General features: G+C 44.8%; 1 protein-coding gene across 3 annotated transcripts in view; it reads left to right on the plus strand.

The window, feature by feature from the left end:
- Positions 1 to 25,000, plus strand: part of TTC13 (tetratricopeptide repeat domain 13) — a 227,023-nt gene that overhangs the window by 124,371 nt on the left and 77,652 nt on the right. For 2 of the 3 annotated variants that reach the window (XM_063917918.1, XM_063917920.1), the window contains exons 10-18: positions 862 to 1,003; positions 2,413 to 2,587; positions 3,884 to 4,040; positions 11,107 to 11,237; positions 12,486 to 12,618; positions 17,637 to 17,729; positions 18,590 to 18,673; positions 20,672 to 20,756; positions 21,477 to 21,586. In XM_063917918.1, coding sequence (XP_063773988.1) covers positions 862 to 1,003; positions 2,413 to 2,587; positions 3,884 to 4,040; positions 11,107 to 11,237; positions 12,486 to 12,618; positions 17,637 to 17,729; positions 18,590 to 18,673; positions 20,672 to 20,756; positions 21,477 to 21,586 — 1,110 coding nt within the window. The remainder of the gene's footprint in view (positions 1 to 861; positions 1,004 to 2,412; positions 2,588 to 3,883; positions 4,041 to 11,106; positions 11,238 to 12,485; positions 12,619 to 17,636; positions 17,730 to 18,589; positions 18,674 to 20,671; positions 20,757 to 21,476; positions 21,587 to 25,000) is intronic. The other variant, XM_063917919.1, reaches the window with a different exon arrangement.

Genomic DNA, 25,000 nt, shown 5'->3' on the forward strand with positions numbered 1-25,000 from the left:
CGGTACCTCATAATGCCGCCACTGAAGTCTTCTTTGCTTCTTCTACTCACCTGTCTTCTGACTTCTGGCTCTGTAAGGGGGTTGACGGCCGGCTCTGGGAGCGAGCATCTAGGCGATTTAGCGATCAAACCCTCAGGAGCTAATGGTGTCCTGTAGCCAAGAAGCAGAGCCTTTAAACTCACTAGAAGTAGGTCATACTTCTCTCCCCTAAGTCCCACGAAGCAGGGAAACTGTTGCCAGCAGTTCTCCCTGAAAATAAAAAACCTAACATAAGTCTTTTCCGAGAAACTCAGTAGAGCCCCTCAGAGTGCATCCAGTGTCACTGGGCACAATTCTAAACTGGAGTCTGGAGGAGGGGCATAGAGGGAGGAGCCAGTTCACAACCCCTTTCAAAGTCTTAAAGTGCCCATGTCTCCTACGGATCCTGTATATACCCCATGGTTCTTATGGTGACCCCAGCATCCTCTAGGACGTATGAGAAATGGGGCTTATTTATTTAACTTTTCTGGCTATTGTTCATCCTTTCATCGCTGGTAACGTAGACAAAAGAGATAGAAGTCACAGATCATTATACATCCAGTGGCCTATAAATGACCTCCTCATTGTGACATTGAGATTTGTGGTGTAATAGTCAGATGATGTATTGATTTTCAGTGCCCAGCAATCGATCTACAAAGCAAAAATATCACATTTGCCACTCCCGTTCATACAGATCACTCCCACATCCCTAGTAGCGTGGGCAGTCTTACTGTCATATTCTTAGTACCCTTTTGCTGTAGTACGCCAAATAATGGCGCCTTCTTCTCAAAAACATGTGACTGTATCTAATTGTGTGTTATAATGTTATGTATTTGATTTTAGAGAACTTGGTAATGTCGAAGCAGCCATGGAGAACTTCCAGAAAGCATTGATGCTGAATCAGAATCATGTGCAGACACTTCAGCTAAGGGGAATAATGCTTTACCACCATGGTAGTCTGCGGGAGGCACTGACCAACTTTAAGGTGTGTCTTCACTAGAGACATATATGTGTACCTGTGGCGAAATTATTTGTACTACCTGCCTTATTAACCTTTTTATATTGTCATTTACATTTTTACAGTATACAGTAATAAGTTGGATATAGGAATTCATATGTTTTTCATTTAAAGGTGTGTATTGGGGATGTAGTTAAAATGCCGGCTGTCAGGATCCTGGCATTCAGAAGACTGATGCCGGAATCACAACAGCTGCCCACCGAGTGGAAATAGAACCTGTGGCAAGCGAAACGACCCACTTGGCCCAAAGTGTGATGAGCGCAGCAAGCCCGCAAGGAAACTTGCTGCCAGGATTCCAGCAGACAGGATGCCACTGTCGGTATACTGACAGCCGGCATCCCGTCTGCCTGTAAATCATACCGAACCCGTGTGTTGACTACAGTTTTCTTAATCATTTCACAAACTCTTTATATTAATATAATGTGCCCACTTGTCCTCACTGATGTCATCACATGCGTAGACCGGTCACTGCCCCTTACAAAATCTCCAGACACACTCTGTGCTGGGAAACAAAGTAGTGATCTGTTTGGCCCCACTTCGAAGCTCGAGACATTCCCAGCTTAGAAGTTATAGTACACTGAATTAAATACATGCGATCCTGGACATGATTAAAACAAATAAAAATACATGCTCTGATCCTATTGAAACCATAACACAATAAGGCCATATTTTAATGGTCTTTAAAATAAATAAAAAAATCTGCATAATGATCTTGGAACATTTTAATGAAGTGATTTAGGACATGATGTAAAGTTTTTGTTTGCTCAGATGTTTACTTTTCAGATCACATTTGGGGACCTTAAAAATACTTATTTGTTTTGTTTCCTTTGAATTTTCTGTAATGTAAATGTGAACAGATTAACATATTATTCATCTTGCAGGGATAGTATTGTCTTTTATTAAGTTTGTGGAAGATAAACCTGCTGGTAGATGTTAGTTACTAGAGTGCCATTGTTTTTGTCTCTGCTTCAGATGTTTAACATTTATGAAAATACACTATTAATACTGTACAATAGGTTAGGGACTGTCCGAGTTACCGTTATGTCAGTGTTTCTGATGTCAGTGGTGTCTTGGCCCGATGTTCCTAAGTTTACCCATAGCCCGTACACATGGATTGCAAAATTAATGCGTTTCAGCTGCAGGTATTATTCAGCAAATATAAATGATAAAAAATAGCCAATTTTATTATACTACTATTAAAATTAAATAATTCACTTTTCATTACGAATGTACACAACTGTATATCCAGGCTAATATTTGTACATGCTAGAGGCGGATGTCCGTTACTGAAAGAAATAAAATCTCAAACTGTGTTCATAGGAGCAGAATAGTAGGACTAGCATAATACCCTTTATCCATATTTCCTTTCCTTGCAGCGATGTCTCCAGCTGGAGCCATATAATGAGGTGTGTCAGTACATGAACGGGCTTAGCCACGTCTCTATGGGCCATTTTTATGAAGGAATTAAAGCTCAGACGAAAGTAATGTTAAATGACCCACTGCCTGGTCAGAAAGCAAGCCAAGAGTATTTAAAAGTGAAGTATCTAAGAGGTAAGTGTTTGTCTATGTTGTGTACAATCCATCACACAATAGTAACACAGCATTTGCAAGCATTTTGCTACTTGATGGATGTAAATCTTAAGTGGATAAGTTTAAAGGTGCAATCAGTAGGCATCCCAGGCTGTGGTCTCTATTGGTCTAATAATTAGGAGTATTAAGTGGGTTTTATAGGCCGGGTACACAGTACAACGATATATTCACGATTTATCATATTGGAATGACAAATAATGAAGATTGTTCAGTGTGCACGCAGAATTGCCTGCGGGTCGCATACGAGACCTTCTGGTTGGCCATGCTGCACGGCCAATCAGAAGATATCGTATGCGGCCCTGTGCAGTGTAATGAAGTACGGAACGAGGTATCGTTTAGTCATTCATTACATCACATAGTGTGCAGGGAAGTCTTGCATGGTCTGGGGCGAAGGGAATTTGTCCCGACCATCGGCAAGATTGCCCGTCACTCTAGTGTCCACCTGGCCATAACCTTTTGAATTGCTAGAGCTGCATAGGTGGATAAAGTTTTAAAAATAAAGTGATCAATACCAGTCACATGCTGCATACAGAAGGCAGTCCACATTGTATTGCCACAAAGGGGGGAGATTCAAATGTTTGAAAAGTCAGTTGGGAGTCTGTTTTTTCCTATCTAATAGACAGGAAAAAACAGACACCAAACCGACTTTTCAAACATTTGAATTCCACCCAAATGGGCTCTTTTAGTCACTATGGGCCCGACTCTGAGATGGATGCAGAAGCAGCTGCATCTTTTGGTAGTCGCCTGCCTGCGATTTTATGTAAATACCACTTCAAAGCCCTTCCCTGGTGTACATCTGTGCATACAATCGGTTGCAGCATTGAAACTTTCATCAACCCTATGGCAAGTGCTGTATGGTCTCCACTGAACAGTTGTGTGCCTGTGTACGTAGTCACTTCAGCCACATGTCTGTGACACTCCCATAACATGCCCATAAGACTGACCATATTTGTGCGTCTGTTTAGCCACCTCCCAGTTACCGCCCAGCAATAATGATACCATGCGTCTCAATTACCACTGTTGTGCATTCACAGTGTATCACATGCGCCATTGAATTTTTTAGGGATTTTCTCGCATGTGCTGTAGCAGAAAATCACTGAATTTTGTGAACATTGGCATTCTGTGCGGCTGAATCAGGCCCTACTTGATTATAATGCCATTAGTAGCTTATGACGAAAAAAACAGTTTTTAATGGAGTTGGAAAGACACGCATGTATTGTATATAGTATGGTCACACTGCATTTCATTGTTCCACAGAATATTCTCGCTATTTGCACTCACACCTGGACACGACAGTCACAGAATATAACATTGATACTGACCTACCTGGGAACTTCAAAGATCATTGGGCAAAAAACCTACCGTTTCTCATAGAAGATTACGAGGAGCAGCCAGGACTCCAGCCTCACATAAAGTAAATACTAGATATTATGTATTAAATGAGATGAATTTGCATTGTTTCACATTAAACCTGTTAATCTAAATAGTTAAACATTAACAATGTTTGGTAGAGTATTTGAGTGACCTTAAATGAAGGAACCTATGAGTGGCAGGATTGTACAAGTTTTCGCAAAATTCTATTTCCTTTTTTTTCTGCAAGTTGTTGCATTCAGGCGCTAAATTTTTTTTCGTTTTGTCTGTATGTGAAAATGTTGACAACTATTTTTGTTTTGACCACTGATTTAGAGGCGGCAGTCAGCATGTTGGGCGGCCTTACCCTGCAATGGGTGACCCCCAGCATGCGTTCACATGGATTGTAAATTCTGCTACTTAGCAGAATTTGTTATTAGTGTTCCTTCTAGGATCATGAAGGGGCAGGGCGCCGGAGTACGGGGGCACATTGGCGCGCGCCCGAATCGGGGGCGCGACCACGCCCCTGTCATTTTAGTGGGCGGTGTGGCCCACAGACGCTGCTATAGAGGGCGTCTGTGGCCGTCGACGTCACTGTTGGGGGCGTGCCCAGCACCTCCGTCGGTGCTGGGCTTCCCCCAGCTCTCTCCCAATGCATGAATGGATGCCGCGCGCATGCGCACGGCATCTTTACACGCTGGGAGGGCAGGAAGCGGGCGGCTGTTCTAGCAGGGCGCTGCAAAAGGGGCAGGGCGGATTTTACCTTTTAAAAATCGGGCAGGGCGCGGCACCCTGCTAAAACAGCCTAGAGTGAACACTAGTTATCCAACCTGAATCAGGCCCTTTGTATGCAAGAGAACGAGTTGGCCACCTGCATTAGAAAATACATTGCATCAGTTAAAGGAACAAGAAAAAGTATGTATGTGATATAGATAGCATGCTACTGTAGACTATAATGTTGTATGCAAAGTAGGGGAAGGGAACAAAATTGTCTCTGTAGTGCACTGATGTAAAAATAATTGAAACAATAAAATATAACTTTTGCCAGTTGCATCTTCCATGTGAACTTTTTATGAGATGGTACATGTGCAAACGATAAAAAAGACCCTGGCACAGTGCCAAAGCCTTTCCTGTTGCCTGCGGTGGCGCCATCATGCTTATATCACACAAAGCATAACGCCACTACAGGCTTACCGATCTAGGTGCTGAGTGTGCAATTCTGCCCCCCCCCCCCCCCGATCCTCATTCACCATGCACCCTGCAGCCATAATATGCCAGTGGAACAAGGAATGGGGAGGAGCTGCATTACATAAGGACTGGGGGCATTTTTACTTACCCTGTCTATGGGGTATATGTAATTCAAGTCGACTTCAATTGAATATACCCCTATATCTAATCTGCAATCTAAACTTCCCATAGTAGTGGCTACCTTGGAGTTTTTCAAAGAAATAGAATGATCGTTAGATATCATTTTATTATTTCTCTAACGTCCTAGAGGATGCTGGGAACTCCGTAAGGACCATGGGGAATAGACTGGCTCCGCAGGAGATAGGGCACTTTAAGAAAGCTTTGGATTCTGGGTGTGCACTGGCTCCTCCCTCTATGTCCCTCCTCCAGATCTCAGTTTTACACTGTGCCCAGAGGATGAAGGGCGCACTGCAGGGAGCTCTCTCGAGTTCTTTGCTACAGAAAGCATTTTTGTTTGGATTTTTACTTTTTCACAGGGAGCACTGCTGGCAACAGGCTCCCTGCATCGAGGGACTGAGGAGAGAGGGGCAGACCTACTTAACTGATAGGATCTGCTTCGTCGGCTACTGGACACCATTAGCTTCAGAGGGGGTGAACACAGGTTCGTCCTGGGCATCCACCCCCGGAGCCACGCCGCCGTTCTCCTCACAGAGCCAGAAGAACAGAAGCAAGAAGACATCTCAGGCGGCAGAAGCCTTCAGCTTCACAGAGGTAACGCACAGCACCGCAGCTGTGCGTCATTGCTCCACATCACCTCACACACTCCGGTCACTGTATGGGTGCAGGGCGCAGGGGGGGGCGCCCTGGGCAGCAATAATAACACCTCTTAGATGGAAAATAGGTATATACATGTACAGCTGGGCACTGTACATGTATATAATTGAGCCCCCGCCATTTTACACGATTTTGAGCGGGACAGAAGCCCGCCGCCGAGGTGGCGGGGCTTCTCCCTCAGCACTCACCAGCGCCATTTCTCTCTCCACAGAACGCTGAGAGGAAGCTCCCCGGACTCTCCCCTGCTTACACACGGTGAAGGGAGTTTAAAAAGAGAGGGGGGGGGCACATAATTGGCAGAATAAAGTATAATACAGCGCTGCTAGGGGAAAGCATTCTGTGTTGGTCTCCAGGTTGTTGCGCTGGGGTGTGTGCTGGCATACTCTCTCTCTGTCTCTCCAAAGGGCCTTTCAGGGGATACTGTCTTCAGAAAAAGTTTCCTTGGGTGTGTGCAGTGTGTCGGTACGTGTGTGTCGACATGTTTGATGAGGAAGGCTCGCTTAATGTGGAGGGGGAGTGCTTGAATGTCAGGTCGCCGTCGGCAACGCCAACACCGGACTGGGTGGATATGCTGAATGTCTTGAATGCAAATGTAAATCTCCTGCATAAAAGATTAGACAAGGCTGAAGCTAGGGATCAGTCAGGTAGCCAGTCCGTGCCTGTCCCTGTGGTGCCAGGACCTTCAGGGTCTCAAAAGCGCCCCATATCCCAGGTCGCTGACACAGATACCGACACAGATACTGACTAGTGTCGACTATGAGGATGCAAAATTGCAGCCGAAGGTGGCAAAAGGTATTGGGTACATGATTATTGCCATAAAAGAGGTTTTGCATATCACGGAGGAACCCCCTGTCCACATGTATAAAAGGAAAAAGCCTGAGGTCACGTTTCCGTCCTCATTTGAGCTAAGCGAATTATGCGAAAAGGCTTGGGAATCTCCGGATAGGAGATTCCATGTTCCCAAAAGGATTCTCATGGCGTATCCTTTTCCACAGAAGGATCGGATACGATGGGAATCTGCACCTAAAGTAGACAAGGCGCTGACACGCTTATCCAAGAAGGTGGCACTGCCTTCTCCGGATACTGCTTCCCTCAAGGATCCTGCTGATCGCAGGCAGGAAATTACCATGAAGCACATTTACACACATTCAGGAACTATAGTTAGGCCGGCCATGGCGTCGGCCTGGGTTTGTAGTGCTGTCGTGGCATGGGCAGAGAGGGATGCTTGCTAAGCTCTAGAATAAACGCTATGTCTATTTCTACTAGGCGGCTCTTGTGGACCTGACAGTGGACGGGAGACGCCGACTCAAAGCGGCATATGGAGTCATTGCCTCACAAGGGGGGAGGAGTTGTTTGGAGAAGGCCTCTCGGACCTAGTCTCTACTGCTACGGCCGGTAAATCAAATTTTTTACCTTATGTTCCCCCGCAGCATTCTAAGAAGGTACCACATTATCAAATGCAGTCCTTTCGTTCCAATAAAAACAAGAAGGTACGAGGATCGTCCTTCGTTGCCAGAGGTAAAGGCAAGGGAAAAAAGCTGCACTCAGCTAGTTCCCAGGAGCAGAAGTCCTCCCCTACTTCCGCAAAATCGACAGCATGACGCTGGGGCTTTCCGGGGGGGGGGGGGGGGGGGGTCAGATCAAGTGGGGGCACGTCTTCGTCTTTTCAGCCACGTCTGGGTTCAATCACAGGTGGATCCCTGGGAAATAGAGATTGTTTCCCAGGGATACAGACTGGAATTCGAAGACATGCCCCCTCGCCGGTTTTTCAACTCGGCTCTGCCGGCTTCCCCGTCAGAGAGGGAGCTAGTGTTAGCGGCAATTCACAAATTGTACATTCAACAGGTGATAATCACAGTTCCTCATCTCCAGCAAGGAGAGGGTTATTATTCATCCCTGTTTGTGGTACCGAAACCGGACGGTTCGGTCAGACCCATTCTAAATCTAAAATCCCTGAACCTGTACTTGAAGAGGTTCAAGTTCAAAATGGTATCACTCAGAATGGTCATCGCCAGTCTGGAGGGAGGGGATTGGATGGTGTCCCTGGACATAAAGGATGCGTACCTTCATGTTCCGATTTTCCCCCCTCACCAGGCGTTTCTGAGATTTGCAGTACAGGATTGTCACTACCAATTTCAGACATTGCCGTTTGGTCTTTCCACGGCCCCGAGAATTTTCACTAAGGTAATGGCGGAAATGATGGTGCTCATGCGCAAGCAGGGAGTTACAATTATCCCGTACTTGGACGATCTCCTTATAAAGGCGAGATCTCGGGAGAAGTTGCTGGACAGTGTGTCTCTGTCCGTGCAGACGTTGCAGAAGCACGGCTGGATTCTCAATTTACCGAAATCCCAGCTAGTACCTGCAACGCGTCTGACCTTTTTGGGCCTGATTCTAGACACAGACCAAAAAAGAGTTTTTCTTCCGGTGGAGAAGGCTCAGGAGCTCATAGCCCTGGTCAGGAACCTTTTAAAGCCAAAAAAGGTTTCGGTGCATCATTGCACAAAGGTTCTGGGGAAGATGGTGGCTTCATATGAGGCCATCCCCTTCGGCAGGTGCCATGCGAGGACTTTCCAATGGGACCTATTGGACAAATGGTCCGGGTCCCATCTACATATGCAGAAACGGATGACCCTGTCTCCCAAGGCCAGGGTATCTCTCCTGTGGTGGCTGCACAGTGCTCACCTCCTAGAGGGTCGCAGGTTCGGCATTCAGGACTGGATCCTGGTGACCACGGACGCGAGCCTCCGAGGTTGGAGGGCTGTCGCACTGGGAAGAAATTTCCAAGGTCTCTGGTCAAGCCTAGGGACTTGTCTCCACATCAATTTCCTGGAGTTAAGGGCCATTTACAACGCCCTATGCCAGGCGGAGGAATGGCTTCAGAACAAACCGGTTCTGATTCAGTCCGACAATATCACGGCAGTGGCTCATGTAAACCGCCAAGGCGGCACAAGGAGCAGAGTGGCCATGGCAGAAGCGACCAGGATTCTGCGCTGGGCGGAAGGCCATGTAAGCGCACTATCAGCAGTGTTCATCCCGGGGGTGGACAGCTGGGAGGCGGACTTCCTCAGCAGGCACGACCTGCATCCGGGAGAGTGGGGACTTCATCAAGAAGTCTTCGCACAGATCGTGGATCGGTGGGGACTGCCTCAAATAGACATGATGGCGTCCCGTCTCAACAAAAAGCTAAAGAGGTATTGCGCCAGGTCAAGAGACCCTCAGGCGGTAGCGGTAGACGCTCTGGTGACACCATGGGTGTTCAGATCGGTCTATGTGTTTCCTCCTCTGCCTCTCATACCCAAGGTGTTGAGATTAATAAGACTAAGAAGGGTTAGAACAATTCTCATTCTTCCAGATTGGCCAAGGAGGACTTGGCATCCGGATCTACAAGAGTTGCTCACAGAAGATCCGTGGCCTCTTCCTCTAAGGCAGGACCTGCTGCAGCAGGGGCCCTGTCTGTTCCAAGACTTACCGCGGCTGCGTTTGACGGCATGGTGGTTGAACGCTGGATCCTAGCTGAAAAAGGGATTCCGGAGGAGGTCATTCCTACCCTGATCAAGGCTAGGAAGGATGTGACATGGAAACATTATCACCGTATATGGCGGAAATATGTTTCTTGGTGTGAGGCCAGAGCTGCTCCTACGGAGGAGTTCCATTTGCGCCGTCTGCTTCACTTCCTTCAAACGGGATTGAATTTGGGCCTAAAATTAGGGTCCATAAAGGTCCAAATTTCGGCCTTATCCATTTTCTTTCAAAGAGAATTGGCTTCTCTTCCTGAAGTACAGACTTTTGTGAAGGGAGTGCTGCATATTCAGCCTCCTTTTGTACCTCCGGTGGAGCCTTGGGATCTTAACGTGGTATTAAGTTTCCTCAAGTCAACCACTCAAAACAGTGGAGTTGAAATACCTCACTTGGAAAGTGGTCATGTTGTTGGCCTTAGCTTCTGCAAGGCTTGTTTCGGAATTAGCGGCTTTATCATATAAAAGCCCATACCTGATTTTTCACGTGGATAGGGCAGAGTTGAGGACTCGTCCTCAATTTCTGCCCAAGGTGGTCTCATCTTTTCATATGAACCACAACCTATTAACGTGCCTGTGGCTACACAGGACTTGGAGGACTCAGAGTCCCTGGATGTGGTCAGGGCTTTGAAGATTTACGTGACCAGAACAGCTAGGATCAGGAAGACTGAAGCTCTGTTTGTTCTGTATGCGGCCAACAAGGTTGGCGCTCCTGCTTTCAAAGCAGACAATTGCTTGCTGGATCTGTAACACGATTCAGCAGGCGCATTCTACGGCAGGATTGCCATTGCCTAAATCGGTTAAGGCCCATTCCACTAGGAAGGTGGGCTCTTCTTGGGCGGCTGCCCGAGGGGTCTCGGCACTACAACTGTGCCAAGCTGCTACTTGGTCGCGGTCAAACACGTTTGCAAAGTTCTATAAGTTTGATACCCTGGCTGAGGAGGACCTCCTGTTTGCTCAATCGGTGCTGCAGAGTCATCCGCACTCTCCCGCCCGTTTGGGAGCTTTGGTATAATCCCCATGGTCCTTACGGAGTCCCCAGCATCCTCTAGGACGTTAGAGAAAATAGGATTTTACTTACCGGTAAATCTATTTCTCGTAGTCCGTAGAGGATGCTGGGCGCCCGTCCCAAGTGCGGACTTCTTCTACAAGACTTGTATATAGTTATTGCTTACATAAGGGTTATGTTATAGTTGGTCGGTCTTGAACCGAGGCTATGTTACGTGTTCATACTGTTAACTGGGTAGTTTATCACAAGTTATACGGTGTGATTGGTGTGGCTGGTATGAATCTCGCCCTTAGGTTACATAAATCCTTTCCTCGTACTGTTCATATCCTCTGGGCACAGTTTCTCTAACTGAGGTCTGGAGGAGGGACATAGAGGGAGGAGCCAGTGCACACCCAGAATCCAAAGCTTTCTTAAAGTGCCCTATCTCCTGCGGAGCACGTCTATTCCCCATGGTCCTTACGGAGTCCCCAGCATCCTCTACGGACTACGAGAAATAGATTTACCGGTAAGTAAAATCCTATTTTTACCTTCACAAAGTTTTGAGCTTTGATGTTCTGTAATAGTGATCATATTCTTCTCAGGGATGTTTTGCCACAGAATTTTGAAAGCTACAAATTGGAAATACAGGAGATTATTTGTGTAGCAGATCGTTTGGGTGCCCTTATGCAATATGAAACATCTGGCTTTCTACCGAACAACAGAATTCACAGAGGTATTGTATTATATGTATTATAAGTGCTGCATAATCATATAGGTTAAAATAAGTTTGGATAATTTCTCGGAGACTTCATTTTTTTATAAAATGTTTTAGTGTGTTGTCTTTTCTTTTACAAGTTTCATCTAGGTTCTAGGTTACAAGCATCAGTTGTCTGGGGGCTAACCGCCCAAAGGTGTCACAATATAAACTCTGCACAGTGAGTGGCTGTCACAACCTATTTAATAAACGACAGTGACGGCTTTTTTTGTTAAGTCTTAATAAAAAAAATGTCTACACTTTAAGTCCTGAAAAAGTGTCTGGTACATGCACCAGATGGGCTTATTATACCCTTAACTGAAAAAGATTTGTCATTTGAGCCACTTGCTTTTTATGAAATGGTGTTAGTGTTTTTATTTATTCACGTTTGATTAAAGTTCAACGAGAAATTAATGTAGTGGTCTATACACACACAATACAGAGAGACTGAGAAAAATATATATATTTACATCTCGCTCTCCTATCTATCTATCTATCTATCTATCTATCTATCTATCTATCTATCTATCTATCTATCTATACACACACATACATACATACATACATACATACATACATACATACACACATACACACATACATATATACACACATATATACATACATATATACATACATACATATATATATATATATATATATATATATATATATGTATGTATGTATATATATATATACACACATACAGATGGTTCTTTTCTTAGTGTTTGTTATGTGTATGAAGATGGCACTAAAGATATTTTAGTAGTCTTTGATGACAGTCACTATTTTTGAATGCATATTCAGTTCCAGAATATAGTGATATCCTTGAGAACTTTTTATTTTCTATTTGTAATGTTTTTATTTTTAATAATTTTGCAAGATAGAATGCAGGAGATTAGAATTTTCTTTTACTGACATTGATATCTGTAAATATTTCCAGCAGACAGAAACAGGATTATTTCCAGACACTGAATAACTGCACATTTAATAAATGAAATAGAACAGCCCTATTACGTTTGAGAACAGTGACCTTTGGATTTCTGTGTCTCTTGACCACAGTACCATATTGTACTTCAAAGCGGCAGATCATCGCTTAATGAACAGTACTGTCTTGTAGAGGATGAAGTTTTGGTTGAAATGAAAAGCTTAACCCACATATTTGTGATATGAAAGAGGTCTAATGTCCGCTTCCTCATTGACTGTCTTCTTGTATTTGTCTTGCAGCGATGGGGCTAGCTGCACTTGAAGTCATGCAAGCTGTGCAGAAGACTTGGGCCAACTCTAAAGTGCGAATTAATGGCAAAACCAGACTACTGCAATGGAGAGATATGTTTGATATTGCTGTTAAATGGAGAAGGTAACAACACATACTTGAAAATTAACATGTACTCATTGATAGGACCTCAGATGGAAAGGAGTCCTTACAAATGAGAACTAGTTTTGGCAATTAAAAATATTTTGTCTTGCAGAACTTGCATTTTTGGTGTCTCTATGGGGAAGGGGATAGGACGAATTATACTGTGACCACTGGGGCGGCAAAGTATCCCCACCAGGTGTCCCGATTTTGTGTTTTAGTATGAGCCTTTGTCATGAGGCCTTACTGTAGACAAATCACATGGCCCTATGTGGGCACTGCTGTTATGTAGTGTTAGGACTGCTGATATCGAAGCCTTGGCGCGGCTCAGCAGCTAAACATGTCTTTGCAAACACGTGTGACCAGTTCTCTGAAATTATATTACCAGATAGGTTCAGGTATGGTTACAGGTAATTTATTAGTGTGCTGGGGGGATACCAGGGGGGGAAATGCACCCCCCCCCCCCTCTCTGTTTGCTATTTGTCTGTGACCCCTCCCCCTTTCAAGCACCTGATATATAATTTTCTCCAGGAATGATAGACCAACTGCCACTGTTTGTCTGTTTATCATCTACACTTCCTGTACCCCAATCCCATCATGGGCTTGATCTGCATTATCTAACTTATTCTCTTTGTGAATGAGGCTGCATCAGCCAAAGGGGCTAAGGTAATACAACCGTAATCAGGTGGTCATTTGTTCAAATCTCATTAATGAGCCACTTTTAATTCATACCACTGCTCCTACTGGGTCGCCTTATGGGGTGTTATACATTGTCTGTAATACTTTATGGATGTATATAACTCTGCCTAAGCACTATACCCTCTTACTGACGTGATCCGTTTCCTCAAATGTAAGCTGTTCGGGATACATTTTATGTTCTATCCCTATTTACGGATGCGTTAAACATTATTGCAGTATCATAGGTATTCAAAATCCGTTTCTGCCTTTCCATCCTTAAGGGGACAGGTTTTCTATAACTTACTCTGTTGTAGAGTATTTTGTAGGTGCAACAAATTTTTCTTTAGGTTCCTCTTACTGGGCCATGGTTTTGTCTGACATTCTATATCCCTCCTACCAGTATGATAACTATGTTTTTACATGCACTGTGACTATAGCAGTAATGATCCCTCATTTAGGGAGGGGGGCATCACTTTCATCTAAGATACTTGTGATGTCACACGCAGCCGCTGCAACCCAGGCTGCGACGAGTAGCCCCCTGCCAACGCGCAGGAGCTGCGCTGTCAGGGAGCTACTCTTCCAGTACAAAAGCATTGCCGCTGTGTGATGCTTTTGTACTTGTGCGGGGGGGTCGGCCCTGACATGCGGAGCGGACTAGCCCTGTCCTGGGCATCCTCCCGCATGTCAGGGAAGCTGATCGTAGATGTGCTAAATTTACAACATCTACGATCTGGTCTGAATCACCCCCAATGTGTTAGTGTAATATTACTTCCACTATGTTTTTTCTCTTTTTTTTATTTTTTATTGCGGGTTATAGACCGTATTATGTTTGTACTGTACTGCTTAGCCTCTCTATCTCTCATAGGAATCTGGTCAGTGAAAAACTGCACTTGTTTTATACAGTGTATATCTAAATATATATTACAATTTATATCCCCAAAGGAGCACTTACATTTCTGGGCTGTATAGCTGGGTCTGACTTCTGATCCAGTTATCCTTTAGCCTGAGAGTTCATCCTCTCCTCCCATGTGAGTAGATGATGATCTGTCTAGTTCTGTGCACTATTGCTGTGAGACATAGTGTGGTATATTAGTGTGACCATACATGTCACCACTAACACCTCTGCTAGTTTTGCTTACAGGCCACATCTTTTACTGAAGGAGCTCTAGTCCAAAGACTAGGTAGTAGAGCATGGCGTCTCAGACCTACTACAGCAAAACTTTGGTACTCTACCTCCCTGGAGATGCTTGTGTCTGCGACGTTCAACACGGGTCAGTAAATATGACCAGGCAGCTTCTGGTCGGTCGCAGGTAGGGTCTTGCTCCACCAATTCCTCTGAGGATGTTTTTGCCATTAAAAAAACCCTATAGAACCCTTATCCAGGTACTCAACATTGGCCCGTTTTGCTGAGGTTTCCCCTAAAATCCTCCTTTTCACTTGTATAGGAAGTGGCAATTGAGTCTACCTTTTTGGTCCCCTCCTTGGACAGGTGCTGTAAAACTATTTTCAATGTTGGAAGTTTACATCGAGTTTGTCATCTTGCGTTCCTCCCATCCTGGTCCTTGGTAAGGAGTTTTATTGTTTATTTTTGCATGCCCATCTTCTGGTCCTGGGTTCTCACTTTGGCTGATCTACCTCTTATAGACACTTTTTATTGGTGTATTCCACTTAGGGGCAGATGTACTAAGCAGTGATACGAGTGGAGAAGTTGCCAATGGCAACCAATCAGCATTGAAGGAACATTTATAATTTGCATACTATAAAATTATACAGAGCAGCTAATTGGTTGCCATGGGCAACTTCTCCACTGGCTCACATCTCCACTCTTATCACTGCTTAGTACATCTCCCCCTTAGTATGCGTGTTCTCCTAGGTGGTCCTGGATTCTCAGACACATCAATCATGAGTCCATGACAGTCTTCCTTGGAGGCGCGGAGAGTGGTGCTTGCAGTTTCTCATGATGGCCCGTAGGGCTGGCAAGAGAAATCCTGGGCTCTGGTACAACAACTTTCTGGGGCCCCCTGTCCCCCCTGGAAGGGGTGTGACCACTCTTTGGGGGGGTGTCTAGCACATGAGAAGCACTCACAGGAGCGTGGCATGCCTCCCAGCTAGGGCAGTATGGAGCCTGGCTGGGCCTAGGTACTTTTCAGGGGGCATGGCCTAATCAAAGGAGGGGTGGGCCTGGGCCCCCACTGGGCCCTCTTTCAGACCTAATTTGTACCCCCCCCCCCTCTCTCGACACCACTGATGGCCCGTGGCCATTACCACACCAGGTGGAATTTCTTCACAAGGGCCTGTTTGTGTACCTTGCATTACAGTGTCTTTCTTTACCGATGTGGCGGTGTACTTGAAGCAACAAAGGTATACTGGAAGCTGTTCTTCCTAATATGCTTCAGGTCCAGAAACTGGTGTTTAGCGGCACCCTGCCTCAATTTTGATGACGATCCGGCTGAACTTTGCACAAAGCCGGATTTGTTTTTGCCAGGGGTGGTCTCTGCCTTCCACAGTAATCATCATTTTGAGGTTTTGGTTTTGTTGGCTGATGAGGAGTCGTCTTCTCTAGTTATGGTTAGGGCTCCTTGAGTATGTTTCTCGTACTGCTTCCATGCACAGAACAGATTTTTTTGCTTCTGCTGTATAATGACTCCAGACAGGGCTGGCCTGCATCTCAGCAGATCCTTTCCAGTTGATTAATGTGTTTATTGTCTGAAGGCTGCGTAGCCTAGTGGACTAGCCTTTGCTTTTCAACTTGCAGGGCAGATTCTTTGTCCACAATTCTTCCTTCGGTTAAGTTCGGCCATTTTGCTACCATTGTAGCCACTGATTCAGGGTTTGGTCGCAGGGTACTGCAGTTTCCCCTAGTGGATGAAAGAGAAAACCGGATTTTGGTACTTACCGATAAATCTTTCTCAGATTCAAAAGGGGACACTGTACTTACTCCCAGCACTCTTTTCTGCTGCAGTATTTTCTCGTGGGTTTGCAGCTGCATGTTTGTTGTCTGCAGTGTATCTGTTTGTAGTGCTTGTTCGCTTTTTCGACATTTTCTTGGTTGGTTCCTTCTTCTCCTGTTCCTCTGTCCTGTGTTTTCTCTAAACACTGTCTCGGCTTGGGCCTGGTTAATCTTAACGAAGGCCTGTGGGATATATAGGGGGAGGAGTTAACTTCTAGTCTTAAGAATATTTAAAGTGCCAGTTTCCACTCATTACCCATCTACACCCCCCCGTGTAACTCCAGTGTCACCTATGGAATCGTAGAAAGATTTATCGGTAAGTACCAAAATCCTGTTTTTACTAGGGCAGTAGGAACCCAGGTGGTCATTCCGAGTTCTTCGCTCGGTAAATTTCTTCGCATCGCAGCGATTTTCCGCTTAGTGCGCATGCGCAATGTCCGCACTGCGACTGCGCCAAGTAAATTTGCTATGCAGTTAGGTATTTTACTCACGGCATTACGAGGTATTTTCTTCTTTCTGGTGATCGTAATGTGATTGACAGGAAGTGGGTGTTTCTGGGCGGAAACAGGCCGTTTTATGGGTGTGTGCGGAAAAACGCTACCGTTTCTGGGAAAAACGCGGGAGTGGCTGAAGAAACGGAGGAGTGTCTGGGCGAACGCTGGGTGTGTTTGTGACGTCAAACCAGGAACGACAAGCACTGAACTGATCGCAGATGCCGAGTAAGTTTGGAGCTACTCAGAAACTGCTAAGAAGTGTCTATTCGCAATTTTGAGAATCTTTCGTTCGCAATTTTACTATGCTAAGATTCACTCCCAGTAGGCGGCGGCTTAGCGTGTGCAAAGCTGCTAAAAGCAGCTTGCGAGCGAACAACTCGGAATGACCCCCCCAGTCTCTTGGTTATTGCTGTAGGATCTTTTCCCTTAAGAAATAAAGGTAGAGCTGTAGTGTTCTGGGAACCAACGATCTCTGGTCATTGCTGATCTGGAAACGGGGTTATCTGTTTCTTCAGTTAATGTGAATGCTCAGCAAATTAGTGGTCTATCAGCAGAATCGTGTTTCTCTGAGGGGATCATGGAGGGGGAAGTTCAAGGTACAAGTTTGCATCATCCCATCCCTGCATCACCTGAGCTACAAAATAATGCATCATCAAGCAGCAGGGGGTTGAGATTGATTACATGAGTCGCATCAAGGCCCCACCCACTTCAGCAAAAAGTGGAGCAGAGTACGATAGTCTGGCCTGCTTTGCTGGGAGTCCCATGAAATTTTGGAATCTCATGGATATTACAGAAGAGTAGGCAAATGCGCTTTAAAAGGAAATTAAAAAAACAAACACGTTTTTTGCTGCTTCAATTCTACTTGTGTTCAATCTAAGTTTGTCATTTTGTTTTGACAGGATTGCTGACCCTGACCAGCCCGTCCTTTGGTTAGATCAAATGCCAACTCAGAGTCTTATTAGAGGGTTCAACAATCATATAAATCTCATAAGGTAATTTCAAAATATTCTCATAAAAACCTGTTATGCTGACCCCTAATACACAGATCTTGTTCAGCATGACTACTGATTTAACAGAACAGTGGAGTTTTAGCGCCAATGTTGTGGGCTAAATAACATTGATCTGATTGTCAGTCCTGCTAGATGATCAGCTCACAGGTAATGTTGTGCTATACAGTTGGGAAATAACTGCATATATCTGCTGGTGTCACTGGGGGTTCGGATTGAACAACATTATTTAGTGTTAAAGAAGCTAACCAATAAAAAGCTGCTACTAGTTTGAATTTTGGCTACTTTTGACTTTTCATGTACAAAAGTTCTGACAGAAGGAATTATTACCTAACTGTTATAGAAGACTGTTGATTCATGGAAAATACATTTTGTCCCTGGTATTGTAGGATTCCATGCATAAAATGTTTTCCACAGCTCACTAGTCATGGTGTAGAAGGTGTTTCACGAAGTATGAAAACACCTGCAATATTCGGTTTGTGTTCACAATCTTGATATAGTTTAAAGATGACAAACCCAAGAAGGTCTATTACATATTACATCCATGTATTTAAAAGTGGTCTTAAAACGTACATTTCTACCACTAACCAAATGTAGATTGACGTGATATGCTGTACTGGAACATCATATTACATCCATTGGGCTGTATTGAATTCCTCTGACTCTCCCCACCCCTCCTCTCCCTTTCTGCCACTTATGGAAGCACAAGTTCACAAAATGCAGTCATGACGCTGCATACCTAGATATGCTATAGTATGTGTACATTTTAATATTGTCTCAAATTTTAGTATACAAGGGAAATGCATCAGCAAAGTAAAGTTTCTGTATATGTATTTTGTTTACAGAGGCCAGGTCATCAACATGCGATATCTGGAATATTTTGAGAAGATTCTAAGTTTTATAAAAGATCGGATTCTTATATATCACAGGTAATCATGTATTAGGCATGACTGGATTATGCTGCTTCTTGGTAAGTGTTTTTATGCAGTGCTGTACTTGCAGCAGAGGATTTGGTGTACATCGTGGTGATTTCCACTTTACGGTGTTAAGAACTAGATTTATTTACAAATTCCCTACTATGACCAAGTGCAGATATTCCTTACCAAATATGCCTGTGGCCGAGCTCCAGGTTATCTTCTTTTCTTCTTAGTTACAAGGGAAATAGATTAGTCTCTTTCATTGGACAGTAGCACGGGGCAAGTCAGTCACAACGACATGAATACTATGATGTTACTCTGGTCTACAGTTTCCTGGCACAGGGCTGAATAATTTCCCTTTGCAATCAGTGTATTCATTTCAAGTGGAGCCAGTAATTCATTATGAAATGAATATCTGATCAGTAGACTAAATTAAATGAATATTAAAACTTCATTTTTACTGCAATTGTAAAGTCAAACCTTTTCTAGACACACGTTGTAAATACTAACCAATACCTAAATGCAGCCTGCTAATTTGAGATATACCACTAAACTTTAAATTGCCTATGGCCATTTCTCATGTAATTTGTTGGAAAATACATTTGCCAGTGGGAAGTAATAAAGGGAATTAATAATATACTTTTTCAAGTAAGCAGCCATGGTCATGGGACCTTATTCGGAAATAGACGCAGATCGCTGCATACGCAGCAAGATCTGCGTCCATCTCCTCACATGCTGGGGACAGCCCAGGACAGGGCAAGGCCACAGAGCATGTGTGGCGCCGCCTCACAATGCGTCCGCATCAAACTAAGGTTGATCCCTGCCACCATTTTTTTTTATGTCAGCAGCTGCAAGTGATGTCACACAACCACCCTGGAAACGCTCCTGGCACGCCTCGTTCGGCCTGCAATGTTTTGTTGCAGCAGCAAATGTGGCAGTTCCCTTTCTCAGTACAGCTGCACTTGTGGCATTTCCCCTTTGCGGTACAGTAGCTGGTGTGGTAGCCCTCCTTGTCAGTACAGCAGCTGGTGTCATAGTCTCCATTCTCAATACAACAGCTGGTGCCATAGCCTCCCTTCTCAGTACAGCAGCTGGTTTGGTAGTCTGCCTTTTCAGTACAGCAGTTAGTCCCCCTTCTCACTACAGCAGCAGGTGTGGCAGTCCCCCCTTCTCAGTACAGCAGCCGGTGGCATAGTCCCCCATCTCAGTACAGCAGCCGGTGGCATAGTCCCCCTTCTCAGTACAGCAGCCGGTGGCATAGTCCCCCTTCTCAGTACAGCAGCCGGTGGCATAGTCCCCCTTCTCAGTACAGCAGCCGGTGGCATAGTCCCCCTTCTCAGTACAGCAGCCGGTGGCATAGTCCCCCTTCTCAGTACAGCAGCCGGTGGCATAGTCCCCCTTCTCAGTACAGCAGCCGGTGGCATAGTCCCCCTTCTCAGTACAGCAGCCGGTGGCATAGTCCCCCTTCTCAGTACAGCAGCCGGTGGCATAGTCCCCCTTCTCAGTACAGCAGCCTGTGGCATAGTCCCCCTTCTCAGTACAGCTGGTGTGGCAGTCACCCTTCTCAGTACAGCTGGTGTGGCAGTCCCCCTTCTCAGTACAGCAGCAGGTATGGCAGTCCCCCATCTCAGTACAGCAGCCGTTGGCATAGTCCCCCTTCTCAGTACAGCAGCCGTTGGTGTAGTCCCCCTTCTCGGTACAGCAGCCGGTGGCATAGTCCCTCTTCTCAGGACAACAGCCGGTGGCATAGTCCCCCTTCTCAGTACAGCTGGTGTGGCAGTCCCCCTTCTCAGTAAAGCAGCTGTAGTGGTGGCCCTCCTTCTCAGTAAAGCTGCTGTAGTAGTGGCCCTCCTCCGTACAGCAGTAGGTGTAACAGTTCACATTCTCAGTACTGCAGCCAGTGGCATAGTCCCCCTACTCAGTACAGCAGCTGGTGTTGGTGAGGTTTTATTTATCTGGAAGAGTCAGCTGTTCATGTACCATCTTACGTTTCCAATTGTTTTATCCTAGTGCAAATAATCCCAGAGGTCTTTCTGAGGTTAAGGAAGCATTACAGAATGTTCACAAAGTAGAAGACCTGTTACCGATAATGAAGGTAAGATTTTTTCTATGCTAGCAGCGGCTCTGTCACATATATCTGCTGCTCATGTCAGAATACACTCTGGATCCCAGCCTCCACCTCCCATACTGCATGTGGCTGTAGTTTGAGGGAAACCCAAGTACAACAGTGTTTGGCCAACCAAAGTGTAACCTATGCACTTGCAGTATTATCTTAGAAACCTGATGTATGAGTAGTACTTGGAAACTGAGGTTTCATCTATTCTGTTTGTAATCAAGTGTTTCATAAAACGCGACTGTTACAATAATGCAGAGCTAAGTATGGTAAACTCTTAATAAACATTTAAGTTGCATTCCAGATGTTCAGTATTGCTACATCCTTTTTTTTGTGTTATCAGTTAAGATGGCAGTATGCACATAGAGTATAATAAAAATTATACTTTAATGGCCTTCTATATTTCTATCCAGTAGATTCTCTTTATTTACCTTTTTATAATCTGTTTTTCTATTGTTAAATGTAGCAATCTGTAAACCTTGTCCTGTCCTCCAACAGCCTAAACTGGACAGTCCCTCCTTTGAGGACTGTGTTATGGCAAATAAAATAACTCCTAATTGGTGACCTACCCAGTCTAAGGGGATATGTAAGGAAATCGCACACAACTGATAAAAAAAAAAAAAAAAAAGAATAAAACCATTTTCCTGTTCATCCCATAAATTGATAATACTTATATCTTACTTATATCTTACTTTTTGAAAGCAGTTAAACAGCAAAACAAGAGATGGGTTCACAGTGAACACAAAAGTCCCCAGCCTCAAAGATCAAGGGAAAGAATATGATGGATTCACAATAACTATTACAGGAGATAAGTAAGAAACACATTTATGTATCTGAACCTCCTTTTTATTACCTTCTTCGGGGCAATTCCTTTTTCCAGTAAGACACTTAAAACTTCTACTTTTTCTTAAGTAAAGGATAAGAAAATAGCTTTTATTGTTTGTATAATCATGTGCTGCTGTTATAATAGTGCAATGATTGCTTACAGAGGAACCCGTTAAATTGTGTGTATGCAAGTGTGTGTATTCCAGAACTGTGTGAAAATATATAGATACACACATTTACTTCATTGCAAATTATTTTTGTTCTTTTGCTGCTCCTTTTATGGTGGTGTCATACAGGCACTTCAAATAGCAGCACTTTTCCAGGCAAGAAAAGTGTTTGCGTCAATGGCATTTCATTTCTTCCATAATTCTAGCAGCTGATATTTCTACAATGCACTTCTTCCGTGTGACATCACATATACCTCTTTTTCACTGTCGCAATATCCCGTTTTTTTTTCCGTGCAACCTGGGTCGTGGCTTGGTGGAAAAGGGTCCTTTGAAAAATAACCTGAGTAGTTGCAGTGTAAATTGCGTGACCCGGGTCACGCTAAAAGTATAAAGAGAGCTGGATCACTGGTGCTTGGAGAGGATGTCATCTCCAAGTGCCAGCTGAACAGAGAGACTGCACATGGGTGCAATATGAAAGGGGTCTACCTGCCAATATACCATAGCAGCTGTCAAGATCCCGACAGCGGCAGGGGCATCCTACCCAAGATGCCGGCAGCGGGGCAAGTGCAAATAGTCCCCTTACGGACTCGCTAGACTGCGGGCTCGGATCTGTTCCAGGTTCTATTCCCACTCTATTGGTGTCGTGGATACCCACAAGTTGGAATAGCCCCTGTGTGCCGGGTTAACGACTTTCGACATTGTCGGCTGTCAGAATTCCAGCGTCGGTATCCTGATCGCCGGGATCCCGACAGCCAGCAAATTAACTGCATCCCCTTTCCATTGTAGCTTTTAAACCTACAGTATCTAGAAAGAGTTCCTATTTCCAAAGAGAATTTTTATTTGGAAGCAGAGGTTCGGAGTATTGTAGTAACAGGCGCTAATAATTAAAGGTACAATACTACTTACAATTTATAGATTATCTAAATCAAAAAGCACCAGACCCTTGTTTTTATTACTTTAGCATCAAAGAATTAACAGTTCCATTTTTATCTGCAGTTAGAAGGCATTCTTTCCTTGAAACAAATAAAATAACTATACCCTGCCAATTGGCAGTTCATGATGAAATAATAGCATTTACCATTCCTGGCCTTCGGAATTGTGCCTCCTGCTCTCAGGAACCCTGAGAGTCTGGTAGGACTTTCTAACACTTCTAAGTACTTTTTGAGGAATTTTCTTCCATTTTGGTTGGTGTACTACTTTATTCTTAGCCATACAGGAAGATTTTTCAGGTTGATACATACACATTCAGTATTTGGACATATAATTATTTTTAAAGGGGTGTGTTATGAAAAGTCAACGCACCAGAATGTCCGCAATTATAGAAGGACGACATGGTTAAAATGTTAACTAAAATATTGACATACCAGGGTGGGCGGGTGGGTGGCAAGTGTGTGTGCATATTTTAGCCTAACCCTTTAGCCTCAATAGAACACACAAATTTACTGTTGACTTTCTGGTGTCGGCATGTTAAATGTTGACATTATAAGCATGTCGACATTTTACTTTTCGCCATAATGTTCACATCCAGAACCTTTCGATCCTTTTAATGTGCACCTGCTGCACACATCCAGGGATCCTCCTTTATTAGCGCAGTGAATACACACTGCAAATCACCTTGGTTTTCCGCCATTGCCCCATATAGTATTCCAATTCACTTCCAGGTGGGTGTGTTCTCTCTGCTCCTGGGAGACTACATATTGCTCTGCACGCTACAAATCAAATATACTTCCAAACTCGGCTAGTTCTTCTAACCTGAAGCAACTCTTTAATGCAATAAAATCTCTTAGCAATTCTCCCACACCAAAGCCTTAGATGACCATTACTGCCAAAGATTGATACAATCGAACATGGACAATTTGTCTTTGTATTATCCAATATGAACTGTTAGCCTCTCCTCAGAGTAGCAGCCTGCTTACTTTCTCTCCCACATTCTGTTTATGCAATCCCACAAACATAGGCGTGCGCACGGGGGGTGCCTGGTGCGCACAGGCACCCCCTAATGTCCGGCGCCACGCTTGCTGTAGCACAGTGTTCGCTCATCATTCCCGTGCCTCCCCCCACTGCTGTGCCAGGCCCCCGCTGCCTGCTGATAGTACTGTAAGTGCACTTTACTGGTCGATGTCGGCGGCCTCACATCACCTTGCGATGTGATGATGTCCGCCTACGCTCAACTCCCGCCCACCCGCGTTTAGCTTCATCCGAGGTCTCTCTCTCAGAGTGTGCCGCCGCACCACGGGCAGCGTTCCTCTAGGGGGGACTGGGAGCCGCCACCATTCTGCTGAGACTTGCATATAGGGAGACTGGGAGCAGGTGTCACAGGGAGTGTGCGGGTGATACTTCCGGTCAACGTGGCGCTGCTAGTTCTTCATCTCCCGTGTCTCTTCACCTGGCGGCGGAAGTCCGGGATTGAGTGATGTCAGTGTGAAGTAACTCTGGGAGTAACACTGGTGGTGCTGCAGAATCAAGAAGCAATTGATTCATAAATACAGTATAATTTTATCTATCAGTGTATATATACATGCACATACATGTATTTGTGTGTGTGTGTGTGTATGTATGTATGTATGTATATATATATATATATATATATATATATATATATATATATATATATATATATATATTCTCTAACGTCCTAGTGGATGCTGGGGACTCCGAAAGGACCATGGGGAATAGCGGCTCCGCAGGAGACTGGGCACAAAGTAAAAGCTTTAGGACTAGCTGGTGTGCACTGGTTCCTCCCCCTATGACCCTCCTCCAAGCCTCAGTTAAGATTTTGTGCCCGAACGAGAAGGGTGCAATCTAGGTGGCTCTCCTGAGGTGCTTAGAGTAAAAGTTTAAATAGGTTTTTTTATTTTCAGTGAGACCTGCTGGCAACAGGCTCACTGCATCGAGGGACTAAGGGGAGAAGAAGCGAACTCACCTGCGTGCAGAGTGGATTGGGCTTCTTAGGCTACTGGACATTAGCTCCAGAGGGACGATCACAGGCCCAGCCATGGATGGGTCCCGGAGCAGCGCCGCCGGCCCCCTTACAGAGCCAGAAGAGTGAAGAGTCCGGAAAATCGGCGGCAGAAGACGTCCTGTCTTCAATAAGGTAGCGCACAGCACCGCAGCTGTGCGCCATTGCTCTCAGCACACTTCACACTCCGGTCACTGAGGGTGCAGGGCGCTGGGGGGGGGCGCCCTGGGACGCAATGAAAATACCTTAAATGGCTAAAAATACATCACATATAG

Source organism: Pseudophryne corroboree, chromosome 4 (assembly GCF_028390025.1).
Source record: "Pseudophryne corroboree isolate aPseCor3 chromosome 4, aPseCor3.hap2, whole genome shotgun sequence".
Taxonomy (NCBI): Eukaryota; Metazoa; Chordata; class Amphibia; order Anura; family Myobatrachidae; genus Pseudophryne; species Pseudophryne corroboree.